We start from the raw sequence: 17,317 nt of genomic DNA, 5'->3' as shown, positions 1-17,317 counted from the left end.
TCCAAAGAATTCAGGAATTTCCTGTCCAGGGACACTTTTTGTGTCAATAAAATTTTTTCTAATTCTTTTTCTTAAACAACTTCAAGTTATACGCAAGTTGGTCCGCACTGTCTTAAAAGCACAATCCTAAAAGCTCATGCTCTAGTTTTATTTTTTAATGCCGGTCATACAATATTCTTCTTCGAGATTTAACTTCGAATGTCCAATAAAAAAATCTTCCGAGACTAGACTACACACTGCGCTCGGTGAACTTCGGTTTCGGTTCAGCGGGAGAGGCGTGCGGAGGGGGTTGGGTCGACGGACAACTGGGGGGGGGGGGGGGAAGGGGGGTTACAACCCCCAGAACCCCCCCCCGTGGGTGCGCCACTGGTTCGCACAAGGCCAAGGGTGTGCTGATTCAGGCCTGTGCCCACCGCCTGCAAGCAGCAGCACGCTAACGAGAACTCGCTACAGCGTCAGTGGCAGTCTGCGCGCGTTCTGCAAACACGCTCGTGGAACAGTGAACGTTACGGCCCAAAAATGGTGAACTCAGTTTAGAAAACATCGGCCGAAAACGAAAAAATCAACTGACAAAAAAAACCGATGCATCCGCGGGGATTCGAACTTGCGACTTGCAAAACAGTAACCTAGCGCCTTGGACCACTCGGCCACAGGTCAGTTTTTTTTTCTTTCATACATGGAAATTTTAGAGAGAACTCAGCCAAGACAATTGACACGCAATATGAACACTAACAGGCAGCAAAGGGTAAGCACGTCAGTCTAACAAAGGTCGGCACCAATTCAAAACTCAGGCAAGCAAACGCACGCATCCAAAAGATGCAGCCACTCTGGTGGGTCACTCTGCGCAACATAAACGCTCCGTACCAACGCCGCCTGTTCCCGAAAAATGACCTTGGTCGGCCTAGGGGGTTCAGCATGCCGATCAGTCATGCGGCACTTCCACAAGCTAAACAAACCTAGGAGCACAAAAACGTCATATGGCACCCGATTAACGTCCTCAAATGGCAAGAAGCGAATGGTGTATGGGGTGATGTCAATGTCCTTTTTTAGTGTCCGTTGCAAAACGTCCCAGAAAAACACCGCGTCACGGCACAGCACAAAACAGTGGTCAATAGTTTCTGGTTGGTTGCACAAGCGGCAATTGTCTGACGAAGGGATCGACATTCCTTTGTCTCGCAGCCATGTTTTATCTGGAAGCGTTTGCGAATGAAGCTTAAAGAAAAACGTTTTGGCATTTGGCGGCACGCACATACGCTTGGCACCGTCTAAAACATTATTCGTATGGTCCCGCAAGTATGGCTTGCGATAAAGAGGCACAGGGAATAGATTATGAATTAAAGTGTTCGTCATAGCCGTCCTTGAAAGGCTAAACAGGTACTCCAGAGAAAACCGCGCAGTAAGGAAATGAAAAGTATCCAAAACTTTTTTTAGAAAACCCCATGGCGTCTTTTGGTTCACTTCACCCGTAGAAACAAGGAGGAACGGTAAATAGTAACTTATGCGCTCTTGAATTGCAGTACGTAAAAATGGATGCTCCGCCGACTTGTAGAAGAAAAACCGAGACACAAGTTGGTGCACAAACAAATGCATTAACCCAACACCACCAGACCGTATAAGAAACCAATTATCTCTGCGCATTGGCTCCCATTCAGATCCCCACACGAAGGTAGCAAACACTCTGTGTAGAGCCTGGACTTTCGCCCGCGCACAGTGCAGTACCTGAAGCACATAAACAAGCTTTGCCACCGAGAAGACATTGCAGACTTGCGCACGGGCAAATACAGAAAATTCTCGCCCCATCCATGCCTGCGAGGCACGCTTGACATGCGTGAGTGCTGAAGACCAGTGTGGTCCTGAGTTCCTTATTTGGTGCAAAGGCACGCCAAGGTACTCAAGCGGTGTGTTGTCCCAATTAATACCTGCAAATTTGGAAGGTTTGGTTCCCCACAGGCCAAACCAAAACCCCTTAGTTTTCTCCATATTCATGACCGCTCCAGACACGTCACAAAACTCCTTAGTCAATACAAGGGCTTCGTGAATACTACGCTTGTCAACACAAAAATAGGCAATGTCATCAGCATACCAAAGAACTTTAACTTCACATGACGCTAACGAAAAACCACGTACTCTTTGGCTCTTTTGTATGCTAACGCAAAGAGGCTCCATGTACAGTGCAAACAGTAGAGGCGATACAGGACAGCCCTGTCTAACAGACGGCCTGATCTGAACTGGCTTTGAGAGAACGCGATTGACGACAAGTTTTGTAGTACAATTCTTGTAGCAAAGCTGAATGCCTCTATATAGCACATCACCTACATTAGCCGCTTCCAAAAGTGCAAATAAAAAGTCGCGAGACACCCGATCAAATGCTTTCGCAGGGTCAATTTGGATAAGGGCCACCTGTTCAACCGAATCAGACACGCATTCCAATAAAGAACGAGCAATATGTATATTCGTTTGAATACTTCTCTTCCCAATACCGCACGTTTGGTGAGAACCAACTAAACTAGAAATTACCCGTTGAAGACGGCTAGATAAAACTTTGGCGAATATTTTATAGTCAACATTGCAGAGAGAGATTGCCCGATAGCCTTCTACAGATCTCAGCTTGTGCTCATCCGTAGTTTTTGATATTAACACTGTGTGCCCTAAGTAAAAGGTTGGTGGCAAAACACCGTGTTCGTATGCGGCTATGAATACGTCCAAGAGGACTGGAGCAAGGATATAAGAAAACTTCTGATAAAATTCCCCGCTCAGTACATCCGGTCCAGGGCTCTTGTTTGTCTTAAGCGAAGAGATGGCAATCTTAAGCTCTTCCAGTGTAATAGGACCGGAAACCCCGGAACACTCATCATCCGCAAGCCTTGGAAGTGCCCCAATGAGAGAATGAAAGCCACGCTCTTGACCCACGACATTGGACCCACCAAATAACCTGCTGTAATGAGCATGGAATGCACCGGCAATATCAGCTGAGTCGGTATACCTAGTGCCATTATAATTAATCTCAATTATCTCCTTTGCAAGAGCCGATTAGCGCTCATCACACAGCGAACGGCGAGTGGGATAACTGTCAAAAAACCTTCGTGTTCTGGACCGAATTAATGCACCGTGGTATTTTTCAGTAACATATTGCTGCAATTGTCCTTTAGTTACGCCAATTTCATCTATACTTGATCCAGGCATTGCCGCCTCCATGTCATGAAGGTCCACCAGTGTACGGGAAAGTTCACGAACATGAAAGCGTTTTAGAAACGCAAGACGAGCTGACTCTTCTACAGCCGAGTTTCGCACCTCTTGCTTAGAAAGATCCCATTGTTGATATAATGAAAGCTCAGCTATTGCAAAAGTGCTGTGTAAACACTCCGAAATACTTCTGCAAAAGATTTCATCGGCCAATAAGGAGACATTGAGCTTCCATAGATCCCACTGAGGCAGCACGCCACGCGGCTTTGAGCTAGCGAAGTAAACAGATACCATACAGTGGTCGGTGAAAAAAATAGGGCGCCAGTATAGTCGGAAATCCCAGAAACTTCTTCTGAAGAAATGTAAATTCGATCCAGGCGTGCATGCGAGGTACACTGAAAGTGAGTGAAGTGCACGGAACTCCCTTTCCTCTCGCCAACATCAACAAGACCATGCTCGTGCACTAGATCAGCCAGGGTGGCTGCGCTGCGGTCATATTGCACGCTAGGCCACAGGTCAGCTCTTCCGAGGCTGGATATATAAGGTATATAATGTATAACCACTTGACACTTTTACTAAGCTTTATTATTTAAAGTACTTTAGGTGACTATTTGTCGTATAGCGCCCGTGCAGTAAGCGTCCCCCAAACTTCCACAATGTCTCACGTCTAGCAATTGCATTTCTTGGACGGAAAAGCGTCCCCGCACGGGGCACCTTGAGTAATCTTGGTGACGGTGAGTGGCGACACCGCGTACCCCGAGCCCCCCATACTTAAGCTGTTAGCTACCGTGGCGAGAAGTTGAAAGGTGAATGGTTAGAAGCCGTGAACGGTGGCCGTCGGAGCCCTGGTCAAGCTCCGGCCGATGGGCTCCCTGTCTGTCTATCAGGCTGGGAGCTCCGGGACCTCTTTGACCATCCGGGTAACGTCAAAGAAGAAAGTACCCCAGTTACCTGCTTTATACTATGTCGCATGGTATTATCGAAACCCTCTCTTCCAAAAGATCGGGCCCCGAAAAGGGTCCGCACCGAAGCAACTAAGCTACTGTCCAACAGCCAAATATTTTGTGCACCACAGAATTTTCCCAAATTCTTCGTGATTCACTCTCTTGAAGCTGAAATTGCACTCGCAAGCAAGTCCGTGTTCACAGTGGCACGATCCCTTGAATCTATTGTTGGTACAAATTATAAGGCAAAGAAACTGTCATCAGGTGATGTACTTGTCGAAGTATTCACCAAGCACCAGTCAGACAAGCTTCTAAACCAAACTGATATGTGTGACCTCAGAGTAGCTGTCTCAGCGCACCGCACCGTGAAGTCTTCGCAGGGGGTAATCTCTGAAATAGAACTTTTGAATGAAACAGAGCAAGATCTTCTTGAAGGCCTGCGTGATCAAGGTGTAACAGCTGTAAAACGAATTACTATGAGACGCGACGGCAAAGAAATCAAGACTAAACATGTTGTACTAACCTTTGACAGAAGCTCTCTTCCCTCAGACCATCAATGCTGCTTTCATTCGCTGTCAGGTTCGCCCTTACATTCCAAATCCTCGTAGATGCTTCAAGTGTCAGCGTTATGGGCATGGTACCACCACATGCAGAGGTAGGCTGACATGCGGAAAATGTGCTCAGCATGACCACCCAACCGAAAATTGTCCCAGCAACACATACAAATGCTCGAACTGCGGAAACCCCCACGCAGCCTATTCCCGGTCTTGTGACGTCTTCAAAAACGAAAAGCAAATCATACAATTGAAAGTCACTGAAAACATCACTTTTGCCGAAGCCCGCAAAAAGCACGCTATGTCCTCGTCTAGAGCATATGCCGACGCAGCTCGCCGGGGGGCGTCTTGTCTCGGCAGCGACCCAGTACTGCAGTGCAGACATGGTCCTGCCCCCGCCCCCCTCTGGGTTTGCCCCAAGCAGCCCAGGACACTGCTCCGCCGGTTGGGGAACCACCGGTGGTAGTGACGTCCACCACCACTGCCGTGAGAGAGTCTGCACTCCCCAGTCCTGTTCCACTGGCCCCTGAAAGCCTGACGGGCAAGGACGTGGGAGTCGCTGGCTCTTCTTCTGCGAACGCTGCGCTGCTGCAGCCTTCTGTGGCACGCACATCCAGCACTCCTAAGGGTGCGCGGGTGAAGGAGCCTGACCCGTCAGCTACTCCTTTGCCATCAGATGAAGAGATGGAGGTGACGCAGGCCTCGTCGGCTTCACAAACGTACAAAGAAAGGCGCCATTCCCTGGAGCGCCAGAAAAAGCCACCTCCAGGAGTTCAACCACCCAAAAACAAATGATACTCCAGAAACGCAACACACTAAACTTCATCTTCTAGTAAATAAAATATGAAAGAAAGCCTAATTCACTGGAATTGTAGGGGCCTAATAAAAAATCTTGACGATATATATGAAATTCTTACAGGTTACCAGCCAAGCATATTATGTCTTCAAGAAACACATTTGAATAGTCAACAATCTAACTTTCTTAGGCAATACACTATCTTTCGAAAAGACAGCCGGCTGCACTCATTCATCAGGTGGTGTAGCTTTAGTTGTTAAAAAGTCGGTGGCCTGCCAAAAACTAAACCTGTAGCAATGTGGGCCATTATTTTTGGTAGGCTAACAACTATATGTTCAACATACATTGCGCCCGACTATCATCTAACAACAACAGAGTTTGAAAGTTTAATAGATCAACTTCCAGCACCATTCTTATTAGTAGGGGACTTGAATGCTCACCACCCGCTGACCCTCGAGGGCGACTCCTAGAAAAAGTCTTGTTGTCCTCTGGCACCTGTCTGTTCAATAAGAAACAAGCAACTTTTTTCAGCGCGACACACAATACATTTTCTTCTATTGACCTAGCACTGGGGTCTGCCTCTCTACTTCCTCTAGTTGAATGGAGCATCGCTCCAAATCCATATGGCAGTGATCACTTTCCTGTCATACTTAAATTAGCTCACAACCCTGCAATTTCAACCATCCCAACAAGGTGTAAAGAAGAGGGAGCAAACTAAAAGAAGGTCAAAGAATTATCTGAGCTTTCTTACACATCCATACAGCATCTAGACATTGACCAAGCCACATACATTATTACTGCGCATATTATTGATGCCGCACATTCCTCCATCCCTCGAGCTTCAACAAACACAAAAAACAGGCCCAGACCATGGTGGAACGAGGAGTGTAGGACTGCACGCGAAGAACAAAATAAAGCTTGGGGAACCTTCAGAAGATATCCAACAGTTGAAAACCTCATTGCATTTAAACGAGCAAAAGCCACAGGGAGACGAATTCGACGTGCTGCGAAAACAGAGAGCTGGAGAACATTCCTGACCTCTATAAACTCATTCACTGATACACACAAGGTATGGAAACGAATAAGAGCACTTGAGGGTTTAGAACACGAACACCCTCCCACTTATTAGCACAACAGGTGACACACTAGAGGATCAGGCCAACGCGCTCGGCAAGCATTTTGAACATATCTCCAGCTATACCCACTATTGAACAGAATTTCTTCGTCATAAAAAGATTGCAGAACGTAAGCCTCTTCACAACAAGAAAACATCAAGCGACGGTTATAATTCTCCACTCACAAAACAGGAATTTTCCATTGCACTTTCATCATGTAGGAAAACAGCTCCAGGGGCAGACAACATAACATACGAGATGATAAAACATTTACACCAAGACACGCTTGAAGCAATTCTTTACCTTTTTAACTTGATATGGCAAACAGGACGACTGCCAAAGTCATGGAAAGAGGCAATTGTCATTCCTGTGCTGAAGCAAGGGAGAGACCCAGGTCTGCCTAGCAGCTACAGGCCAATAGCCCTTACAAGCTGCTTGTGTAAATTGTTAGAAAAGATGATAAACCAGCGTTTACGGTATTTCTTGGAGTTTCATGGTGTGCTGGATAATCACCAATCAGGTTTTCGAGTACATCGTTCCACAAACGACAATCTTGTTACCTTTGAATCTTATGTACGAGACGCTTTTGTTCACAAACAAACTTGCATGTCGATATTCTTTGACTTAGACAAGGCGTATGATACCACGTGGCGCCACGGAATTTTACTGGATTTAGACTCACTTGGAATCTGCGGAAATATGTTAAATTTCATTACAAGTTACTTAACCCACCGTATTTTCAGAGTTCGTGTAGGCTCCTCGCTGTCGCAAATCTTTACCCAAGAAAATGGCGTTCCTCAGGGGGGTGTCTTGAGTTGTACGCTTTTTATTGTCAAAATGAATTCCCTGAAAAATGTCTTGCCACGCTCTTTATTCTATTCTGTTTATGTGGATGACATCCAGATAAGTTTCAAATCATGTAATGTAGCAGTTTGCGAAAGACAGGTACAATTAGGAGTTAACAGGCTGTCAAAATGGGCAACCGAAAATGGCTTTCGGTTCAACGCCGACAAAAGCTCCTGTGTGTTGTTTTCTAGGCAGCGAGGCATCATAGTGGAGCCGTGCATTACGCTCAATGGAAACCAAATCCCCGTGAAGGATAGACAGAAGTTCTTGGGCATTTGGATTGACAAAAAGCTGACTTTCATTCCACATATTCAGCAACTCAAAATGAAGTGCATGCAATCTTTAAACATACTTAAAGTTTTATCACACCAGTCCTATGGCACAGACAAGACATGCTTACTGAGAATATTCCGTAGCCTAATTATCTCCAAAATTGACTATGGAAGCATTGTGTATCAGTCGGCATCAAAAACAGCCCTCAAGATGCTCAATGCTGTTCACCACCTAGGAATCCGGCTAGCTACAGGTGCTTTCCATACGAGTCCCGTTTTAAGTCTTTATGTGGAGTCTGACATGTGGTCCCTAGAACACCAGCGTAAATTCAGTGCACTCTTGTATGCCGTTAAAGTGGCCTCGCTACCTCAGCATCCCTGTAACGCACTACTAAGCGATCACACCACCGCAAACTTGTTTTTAAAACGCCCCTCACTGGCCCAACCTTTTTCTTTTACAGCCAGGTCTGAGGCCTCTGAGTTGGGAATATTTTTCACGGACATTTTTACGGATTTCATTGCACCTTGGAAACTTCTACCCGTGTCATGCGACTTGTCATTTGTTAAAATTGATAATAACCGAGCCCCTCAGGCCCTCATACAACAACACTTCCTAAGTCTGCAACACAAATATCAATGCACAGAATTCTACACTGATGCATCCAAAACGCGCTCTGCAATAGCATGTGCGGCACTTGGACCAAATCTCTCCTGCTCAAAAACAATGAACCTAAACGCAAGCATATTCACTGCAGAAGCATACAGTATTACTATGTCTGTTGAACACATCATACAAAGCGTAATACCTATGTCAATTATATACACAGACTCACTTAGTGTTGTAACGGCTTTATCGTCTGGCAAAAGCCACAAAAATACATATTTTAACCAGCTTCTAAAGACTATTATGTGTGCATACTCCATGGAGCTCCAAATTACAATCTGCTGGGTCCCCGGCCATTGCGGAATAGTTGGCAATGAGTCTGCTGACAGACAAGCAGCTGCCGCCACCCACCGTGATGAGGTTGACGTGACATTAATACCTTACACTGATCTAAAGCCCCTCATCAGACGCAAACTCCGCAAGCAATGGCAAGAAGAATGGGACACACAGACAGAGAACAAACTTCATGTCATTAAGCCAAAAATAGGCAAATGCATAACAGACAAACAGAACAGAATCATTGAAGTTACATTTTGCAGATTACGTATAGGACACACACACGGCACACATTCTTACCTTTTAAATGGCACACAAAGACCACAATGTTCGAGATGCGGACAAGCACTTACCGTTATTCACATCCTTGTTGAATGCAAAGAACACGATGCTGACAGACGCAAATACTTTCCAGAGCTCTACACGCACCACATCCCGATTCACCCAGCACATTTCCTTGCAGACAATCCCATGTTTGCGTGCAGTCGTGTCCTAGAGTATTTATTTAGCGTCGGATTTTCACAAACAATTTCATATCGACCATAATTGTTTCACCGATTTCCCTCTGACGAGGACTGCATAATCACTGAAAGCTGAACGGCATTTCCACTCACCGCTTAGAGTTCTTAGCAGTATGGCTCTCTACACCAATAGGTTGCTTTTAATGAAATAGCCCCCTACACCATTTTTTAACCCTTTTACTTAAAGAAGTATACCCCCAAAGAAATATAAAAGACCCTGGTATTTGGCGCTCTTTGGCCAAGCTGCCCTTGCGCCAGTAAACAACACATACAACAACAACGGAAAAGCGTTCGCAGATGTGCGGTCCTGCTGCTGAGCGCTGTTCTTGTTCACCCAGCGCAAAAAAGTGCTTCCTGCTCCATAGTTTTGCGCTGTACAGTAAAAGTTTCAGTTAATTTTATTTTCTTAGTACCAATATTGACTTCGTTGACTCTTCTCCCGCCTTCAAGTGGCCTTAGATTTTCCTACTAGAGTGAAGTCAGCGAAGCGTCGCATGTGCACCCTTGTGCAGCGCTTGTGTGAGGCGACCTTGACTCGACTTGGAGCTAGATACAGTGTACAAACTAACAAATTAAAGAAAGGCACGTTCTTTCATTCACAAACGTGTGGTGGCTTAGTTTCAATTGAGCGAGCCAATTGCGACGACCCGTCGGCGGCCGGCGGTCTAAACGCTGGGCCGACTGGCTCGATCGGGAGGTCGGCAAACCGTGCAGTAGCGCAGCCAATTGCCAGTTCGTCTTCTCGTGACGTCACACGAAAACGCCACAAAAAATAGGCGAGGGTGCAGAGAGGAGGACAGCATTTTCGAATTGCTTTTTCTACTAAATAAATTCGCCTAAACGCGCTCAGAGTGGTCTAAACATGGCCTATGGACTCCGGACTACAATTTCCGCTAGTAATCCCACGATGTTTACAAATCACTTCAGTGCCCCTTTAAAACTCCACTCAGACAGCCTTGAAAATCGTTGAATACTGAAATACCTTGAATTTTCGTTATGTAAACCAGTATGAACCGTGCCCTCAAAAATAACCAGTATATTCACCACTCCCCACCCCTCGCCATCCCTCCAGAATATCGAGAGGCTCTCTATTCCCTCCTTATCCCCCGCAACATGCGCTCCACTTGCACACAAACCGTCGCCTGGCGCGAGCACAATACCATGCCTATAACACTTCCGCCTCCATGGAGACTATATACGTTGATACTGCAGAACCCCAACCACGCCATACCTATGTCATATCAGCAGTGAACCACACCCCAACTTCCTCTACCTCAGCACCATCCGAGCTGGCCATCTCTACAAGGCGTAGGAAGCAGCAATCGCCCTGGCCCCCACCGTCCACCCCACCCCTATCCTCATATTAACGGATTCACTATACACAGAATCCGTTAAATTACAACAAACGGCAGTTGGAAATTTCTGCAGGGGCATCATTTCGCCCCTCGCCCACAAAATTCTCTGCCCCAACCCCCCCTCCTGAGCGCACCATCTCCCTTTTGTGGACTCCTGGCCATACGCGCTTTAGCGGCGCAGAGAAGGCCCAAGGCGGCCCCAGGTTCAATACACCGGACATCTCAACAGAGCCCCCTCCGTGATTCCCAACCCCTTCCTCACATAGAGCCACTGCTCACCTTCCGTGACATCACCCTCCATCACAGGCTTTCACGAACTACCCTTCCACCCCCTCACCCATCATTATCCCCCGTAGATTCAGCACTCTGGAAACGAATTCAAACGCACTACCTCCCCACTCGATCCATCCTTACCCACATATCACCATCCCTCTTTCGCACCCTCGCTTGTCCACACGCTGGGGACTGCGAAGACTCCCCCACGCCATCTGGCACTGCCACGCAATGCTTCCTCCACCCACCCCCCGCCCGACTTCTCGCTCTCTGACCCGCGCGCTCGGACGCCAAGTCCTAGTGCGCCCTCGTCGACAGGGCTCGGGCCCACGGAGCTGCTCTTCCACGGCTCAACCATCCCTAATAAGCCTGGCCAGGATGAAATGTTTCAAAACGAAAGTGTTTTATTCCGGGATACACAAATATTCGAGTGACGTCATATCCTTTACAGAAGTGACTCCAGTACAACGAAGCAAGTGGCCTCTAAAGGGTGCACCCCTTCACACAGGGTCTTCTTGCGGGGAAGCAACCTTTATAACCCAAGAGTACGTTATACTTAGGGTTGTTTGTTTTCGGGTTTTATATTTTAACGCGAAAGTGTTTTATGTAATGATACATCAAGATTTCACTGACGTCATATCCGGCACAAAAATGACGCCAGTACGCCTTTGCCGAAGCGGCCCGCCAGCAGGACGTCACTCTCCAAGCACACCCGCAAGACAGCCGCCGACGCGCAAATCATGCACAGCTGCAGATATCGCTGCCCATTTCACTTTAGTGTTTTACCGATTCCTATGACAGAGGAATCAACCCCAATTTTTTTTCTCTCTGTCTCCCAAGGTGGACCGCGTTAGCGCGCACGAGAACCCACGGCCAAGTCCGAAGCCAACGGCGCCGCGCTACGAACCCGAAGGAAAGGGTGTGCGCCGGAATGCGATGGGAGGGGCCCAGGTTTGGTTACGACCACGGGAAGCATTTTTTTTCTTTCTAACTGGCTGCTAACCTGTACCCCTCGGGCCTTTGGGGTTGTCCAAAGGTTAGGTTGCGGGTATCGCGGCGCAGGGTCCCGGGTTTGATTCCCGGGACCTACATAACCATATTTTTTTATTGAGGCTTCGGGGTTTTCTGTCTACGCCGGGGTCGGCCTACACAGCTCTGCTGTTAAAAAAAGCGCTTCCCGTGGTCGCAACCGAACCTGCGTCCCTCACCTTATGAAGACGACGTCTGTCCAATTGCGTCATCCGGACATGGTCAAAGCAGTTTAAACTTTGAATCTGACTCGGGTATCATGCGAGGGAGCCTCGCGTTCCCACCATCTTTCTACTCAGGAAAAGGCTTTTGTATCTTTTCCTTTGATATCTTTGACATCTTTTTAGAGCCTTGGAGAATTTTTTTGCAGTGTACTTACTCACGGATAAAAATTCACTCAGAGCAATCCTTGTATGGCAGTTTGTCATTTAAAAAGTGGTCGTAGCTTATCAAAAATCTGCAGCCACCTTTTTTTTGTTTCTTTTGCAGAGCATCGTGTTTGGAGTGAAGCTGAGGCTCACACCGCATCACGGATAAATGGCCTACCGGAACCCGCAAAGAAGGAGTCGATCCGGGCGCTCTTCGAGGCAATCGTTTAAATGCCCCACAAACCACAAGTACGGCTACAGATGCCAAACCACGGCCCTTCCTTTTCCCGCGTTTGCTTTTAAGCACTCTATTAGGGAGGGCTTTCAAAGGGACCATGATGACAAAATACAGCGTGGTTCCATTCAAAAAAAAAACTAGCCCTTGCAGCTCGCGCTTACGGGCAGTGAACGCACTTTGGTAAGCCTACTTTTAATGCTGCCCTGTAATACGTTACGCCTTCCCTTATTACGGTACTGAAGCGCAAAATCTGAAATCTTGTAAAAATACTTTGTGCATTTTCTGTTTAAAAACGTGTTTCGTGGCTGGAATGGCGCCGAGTGAGTTACCAAAGGCTAGTTCTTTGAAGCTGAACAAAGTTGTATTTTATCTACACGTTGATCGTAGCCAAAAGATCGAGAAGCGATATTAGTTGATCATTGGACACTACAAGCCATTTACGTATTCTTGAAGGCCTTGTCAAAATGGGAATTTGTGGCAAGATTCTTCGATGGATCGATAATTTATTGAAGAACAGAAGAGTGTATATGTGCACCAGCCAAGGAGATAGAGCGTGCAATTGAACAAGGTATTCCTCAGGGAAGCGTGCTAACTCCACTGTTGTTTAATGTTGTAATGGCTAAGTTGCCAGGCTTGCTTTCCCCGCAGCTGCACGTAACCATCTACACTAATGACATTTGCATTTGGCGCAGCGGCGCTTGTTACCTGTTGATTCAAGCTGACCTCTAAGTCAGCATTGACAGCATCGATTACGTGGGCGATCGAATGGATGTCTCTGCAGCAAAATCAGCCATTCTTGCTTTCACACAAAGGAACCTGCGTGGATTACGGCTCACCATGTACGACCAGCAGATCCCTGGATAAAAATGTCACAAGTTCCTTGGCGTGTACATTTACACATCGCTCACATGGTGCCGACATGCTGATCATTTGCAGGAAAGGGCATAACGTGTAGTTCACGTTTTGCGTTACTTCGTAGGCACCCGCTGGGGTTATTAATTTGATTGTATGCTTCGACTGCACGCTGCACTTATCCGCCGGGCCGTAGCATATTTTGTACCTGTTCTTCGTGGTCTGTCAAATTATCAAGAGCAGCGACTGCAAGCATTGGTAACGAGAGGCCTCCGTCTCTGCCTCAGAATGCCCAGGACGACGTTGGGAAATGCGGTTCTCGCGGAAGCAAGAGAGCCACCTGTAAATGCTTTGCGAGTGCGGGAGGTCCGCCGCCATTACCTGCGCCTGATTACGCAGCATGGGTCCACCCTTTGGTTCCCGGCCTTGAACAGCGTTCAGCGTCACAGGCTCATTAAGGCCGTATTCGGTGATATAATGGCTCTGCCCCATCGTGCGTCTGGCGAGTCACATGCAAGCGTACGTTCGTTGCGACCGTCGTGCAGCCGGAGCCAATGAGAACCCGAAGGTGTAGTCACAATGATGTCACTGTGAAAGCTTCTTACAAATCACCGAGGAGGCGCTAGTATCAGTTCCCAGTATTTTGAAGGGAGCAGTTCTCCGCTGACGCTGCCGACCCGCGCGCACTCCGCCGACAATACAGAAACCTGGTTGACACATGTTTACAGCGGTACCAACAGTATAGACGAGCTGAATCGTCCCTGCTACCCCCCTCCCTGCTTTACTGAACATATGAAATACTGTGTATAGCGTAATAGCAATATTCATTTGTACTTCAAGTTGATTAGTGTTTTCTTTTCCTGCTCGGAGTTCTCTTGCACATATCTAAATCGGCCGGAATGCGCCTAAAGAGAGAGGCAACCATTGAGCGAAAGCATTGGGTGCAGCGAGCTGACGACGCATCGTCCGCACGCATCGGACTATGTGTCTGAAATTCACGCGCACGACTAGTCGTGGCAGCCATATTTCCGACCAGTCGTGCATTGCATCCGACGGCGCCGTCGTTCATCTGTCTCGCGCTTTAGTGGGACCGATGGCGTTCTGTAAAAGTCTAATTCATTTTCCAATAGACCGGTTGGTTGACCTAAAAGCTCTGATGAGATCTCCGGACAGGCGGCGTGTGCGTCAAGCCTGGTTTCCATTGTGTCAAAATGGTTACTTGAAAATCGCGAACAGGGAACGCTTCTAGAGAAGACAATACACGCATCGGTCATGAAGAAGGACTACAATAGCATACCTTTGTCATATAAACCACGTACCGGTATACATTTAGATCGTTTGTAGATGCGCTGCCTTAGTGCGTGAGAAATTGTCGCATGGGTTCGTTCTTAGTTTGCGGTTTAGTTGTTTAAAGGTTTGGCGATCCATTGTAAGCGCTTTCAGTGAAGGTTGCACGGACGCACTTTCAGCTTTTGCGCTTCTCTCAGCTTTCTTTAGGAAGTGACAGCATTTTTTTGTTTGCTGTAGCAAAAATCAAGCAGCCGTAAAGTTTTAATGAAGAGGACAATGCAAATATCACTGGTGTATTGATGACTTGCCTCAGATGTGCTTAATATTTTTTTGCTCAACAATATTGACAACTAGAAACACTGCCACCAATGCCGCTGTTGAAGCGAACAAACGTGGCCTCTCAGGCGGTTAGAACGCAAAGCACGCTTACCAAAGTGTGCGGAAGACGTGCGAGAAGCGCCCATGTTACACAGTCAACAAACCAATGCTCGGTTTCTTTTGTATTTGTTTTTGCATTTGAATGTTTTGTAGTTGCGAATGTAGCAAGGAAGACCCCGAGTAAATGAAACGTCTTGTGTAAAGGGAGCTGGTGCCTGGGGTGGGGGAGTAGTCCCCCCACCCAGGGCACAGGCTGTCCTCTTGGTGCACAATTTATGTACCAAGAAGTGTACGTCATTTGTATTCGTGTTCATGCTGTGTTAGTTCTTAACTCATTTCGTATCTGCTTTGTTAACAGCAAGGAGAGATGTCGTCCTGGAATGTAACGGACGGACCGAGTATGTGAACGTGGAAAAGCGTAACCACGAGTGTTCTGTACCTGCTTTTGTTACAGGAGAAAAATAAAAATTCCTTTGCTTACATTCTTCTGAAGCCGGAGCATGGCATCTGGCGCATCAAGTTGGTGAAATAGAGGGATGAGATCGATGCTCATGCATTCTTAAAGGGACCATGAAGTCAAAGCACAACTTTGTTTAATTTGAAAGAACTTGGCCTCAGCACCTCACTCAGCTTCATTCCATCAAAAAAGACCTTAACGGAAAAAACGTCATATAAGCCAGCACGAAAGACATCGTCATCAGTGTTTTAACTGCACGTTAGCATTCAAATGATGCGGTCACATGGAACCTACGGCCCCACTACAATCTTCCAGTCATGTTTCTTGTCGATGGCTTGGTCGACCGCCGCCAAACTGCACAGAGTTCTGTGACGTCAAACAAAAGTTGCCGGAAAGCGGCTAGGGAGTCGCCGATGCCTCGCATGATTTCTTTATGTATTCCACTTTCGCGAATAAATTGGCGTCAATGTTGGAGTGAACGAAGCAGTCTTTCTAATGAACCAAACTCGTGTTCTGTATTCATGGCCCCGTTAACTATCACCTAGGGATCTTCCGTTGATTTTTTAACACGAAAGTGTTTTATTCCCAGATAAACCAAGATTTCACTGACGTGATATTCATCACGGAAATGACGCCAGTACAACGCAACAAGCGGTATGTAAAGGGTTCACTCCTGCACACAGGCTCTTCTTGCGGGGAAGCAGCCTTTAGTACTGAAGAGTGTGTTATACTAAAAGTTGTTCGTTGTCGGGTTTTATATTTGAAAACGAAAGTGTTTTATGCCGGGATACACCAAGATTTCACTGACGTCATTCCTTTTCCGAGGCGACCCGTGAGCAGGACGTCGCTCGCCAACCACACCCACCAGACAGCATCCGACCCGCAAACAATGCTCAGCTGCAGATCTCACTTTCGTGTTCTACCGATTCCTATGCCAGAGGAATCAACCCCAGTTTTTCTTTTCTGCTCACTCTGTTTACCGCAGGTATACGGACGTGAAAGAGTGCTTTACGCACGCCGTCTACGAGTTCCCTATGACCTGCGGAGCTATGTACGTGGGCGAAACGCGCCGTTGCGCCACCGAGAGGCTACGTGAGCATGCCAGGAGCATGCGCAATGATTCGACCCTGGCCCGGCACAGCGAAACGTGCGAGGCGACGAATTGCAAACCTGAGCTGGAGGAGGCAAGTATAGTGAGCGTCCACAAGAAGGCCTATGAAAGACGGAAGGCCGAGGCGCGCCGCATCTGTTACCACCTGCGGCGCAGAACTCCATGCGTCAACGTCCTCAAGAACCCCGTGGCCATCAGGAGGCGATACAACAATGATGCCGACCTACTACTAAGTGCTTTGGATCGCTTTAAGCGCATGTGCGGATGCGAATAAAGTGCGGAGCGGGAAAATCAAACCAGCGCCTGCGCGTGCTGTCTTGTTGTGAAAGGTTATCGTAGACCATATTGCCGGCTGCTAGCCAAACCGTAGTCTGTGTGTGTGTGTGTGTGTGTGTGTGTGTTATGCTATGAATGAAAAGGGCTTGACGGCACAAGAAACGCGGAATTCATGAAGAAACGAGCAGGATATGCCAGTGGTCGCTTTGTCTGTCCTGCTTCTTCCTTGCTGTGTCAGCGTCTGGTTCGCCTTCAGACCGCTGACCCTCTGAACACTATCGGGCCACTAAATAAAGTTTTCTCTCTCTCTCTCTCTCTCTATCTCTCTCTCTCTCTCTCTCTTTCTCTCTCTCTCTCTCTCTCTCTCTCTCTCCTTTTCACGCATGTCGAACAAGTTCACATCAAGCTTTTGCCAGTGCGCTTACCTACGCCATGGCGCACAGTCGTCGTGATTACAACTGCCTTTCCTGACTTCGCGAGGACAGTGGTAGATTTGTGAGATCCGCAAGAGGTGCGGGG

General features: G+C 47.4%; 1 protein-coding gene across 2 annotated transcripts in view; it reads left to right on the top strand.

Annotated features, from left to right (window-relative positions):
- The window catches only part of LOC144138619 (uncharacterized), a 65,679-nt gene extending 48,772 nt beyond the window's left edge, over nt 1-16,907 (top strand). For both annotated transcript variants that reach the window (XM_077671000.1, XM_077670999.1), the window contains exons 2-3: nt 12,318-12,445; nt 16,397-16,907. In XM_077671000.1, coding sequence (XP_077527126.1) covers nt 12,366-12,445; nt 16,397-16,796 — 480 coding nt within the window. In that variant the 5' untranslated portion in view covers nt 12,318-12,365 and the 3' untranslated portion in view covers nt 16,797-16,907. The remainder of the gene's footprint in view (nt 1-12,317; nt 12,446-16,396) is intronic.
- The last annotated feature ends 410 nt before the right edge of the window (nt 16,908-17,317 follow it).

The sequence above is a fragment of the Haemaphysalis longicornis genome, unplaced genomic scaffold (assembly GCF_048455015.1).
Source record: "Haemaphysalis longicornis isolate Haplotype H1 unplaced genomic scaffold, Haemaphysalis longicornis Haplotype H1 scaffold_5, whole genome shotgun sequence".
NCBI classification, from domain to species: Eukaryota; Metazoa; Arthropoda; class Arachnida; order Ixodida; family Ixodidae; genus Haemaphysalis; species Haemaphysalis longicornis.
The sequence above is the reverse complement of the archived record's forward strand: the minus strand, read 5'-3'. Positions and strand labels throughout refer to the sequence as shown.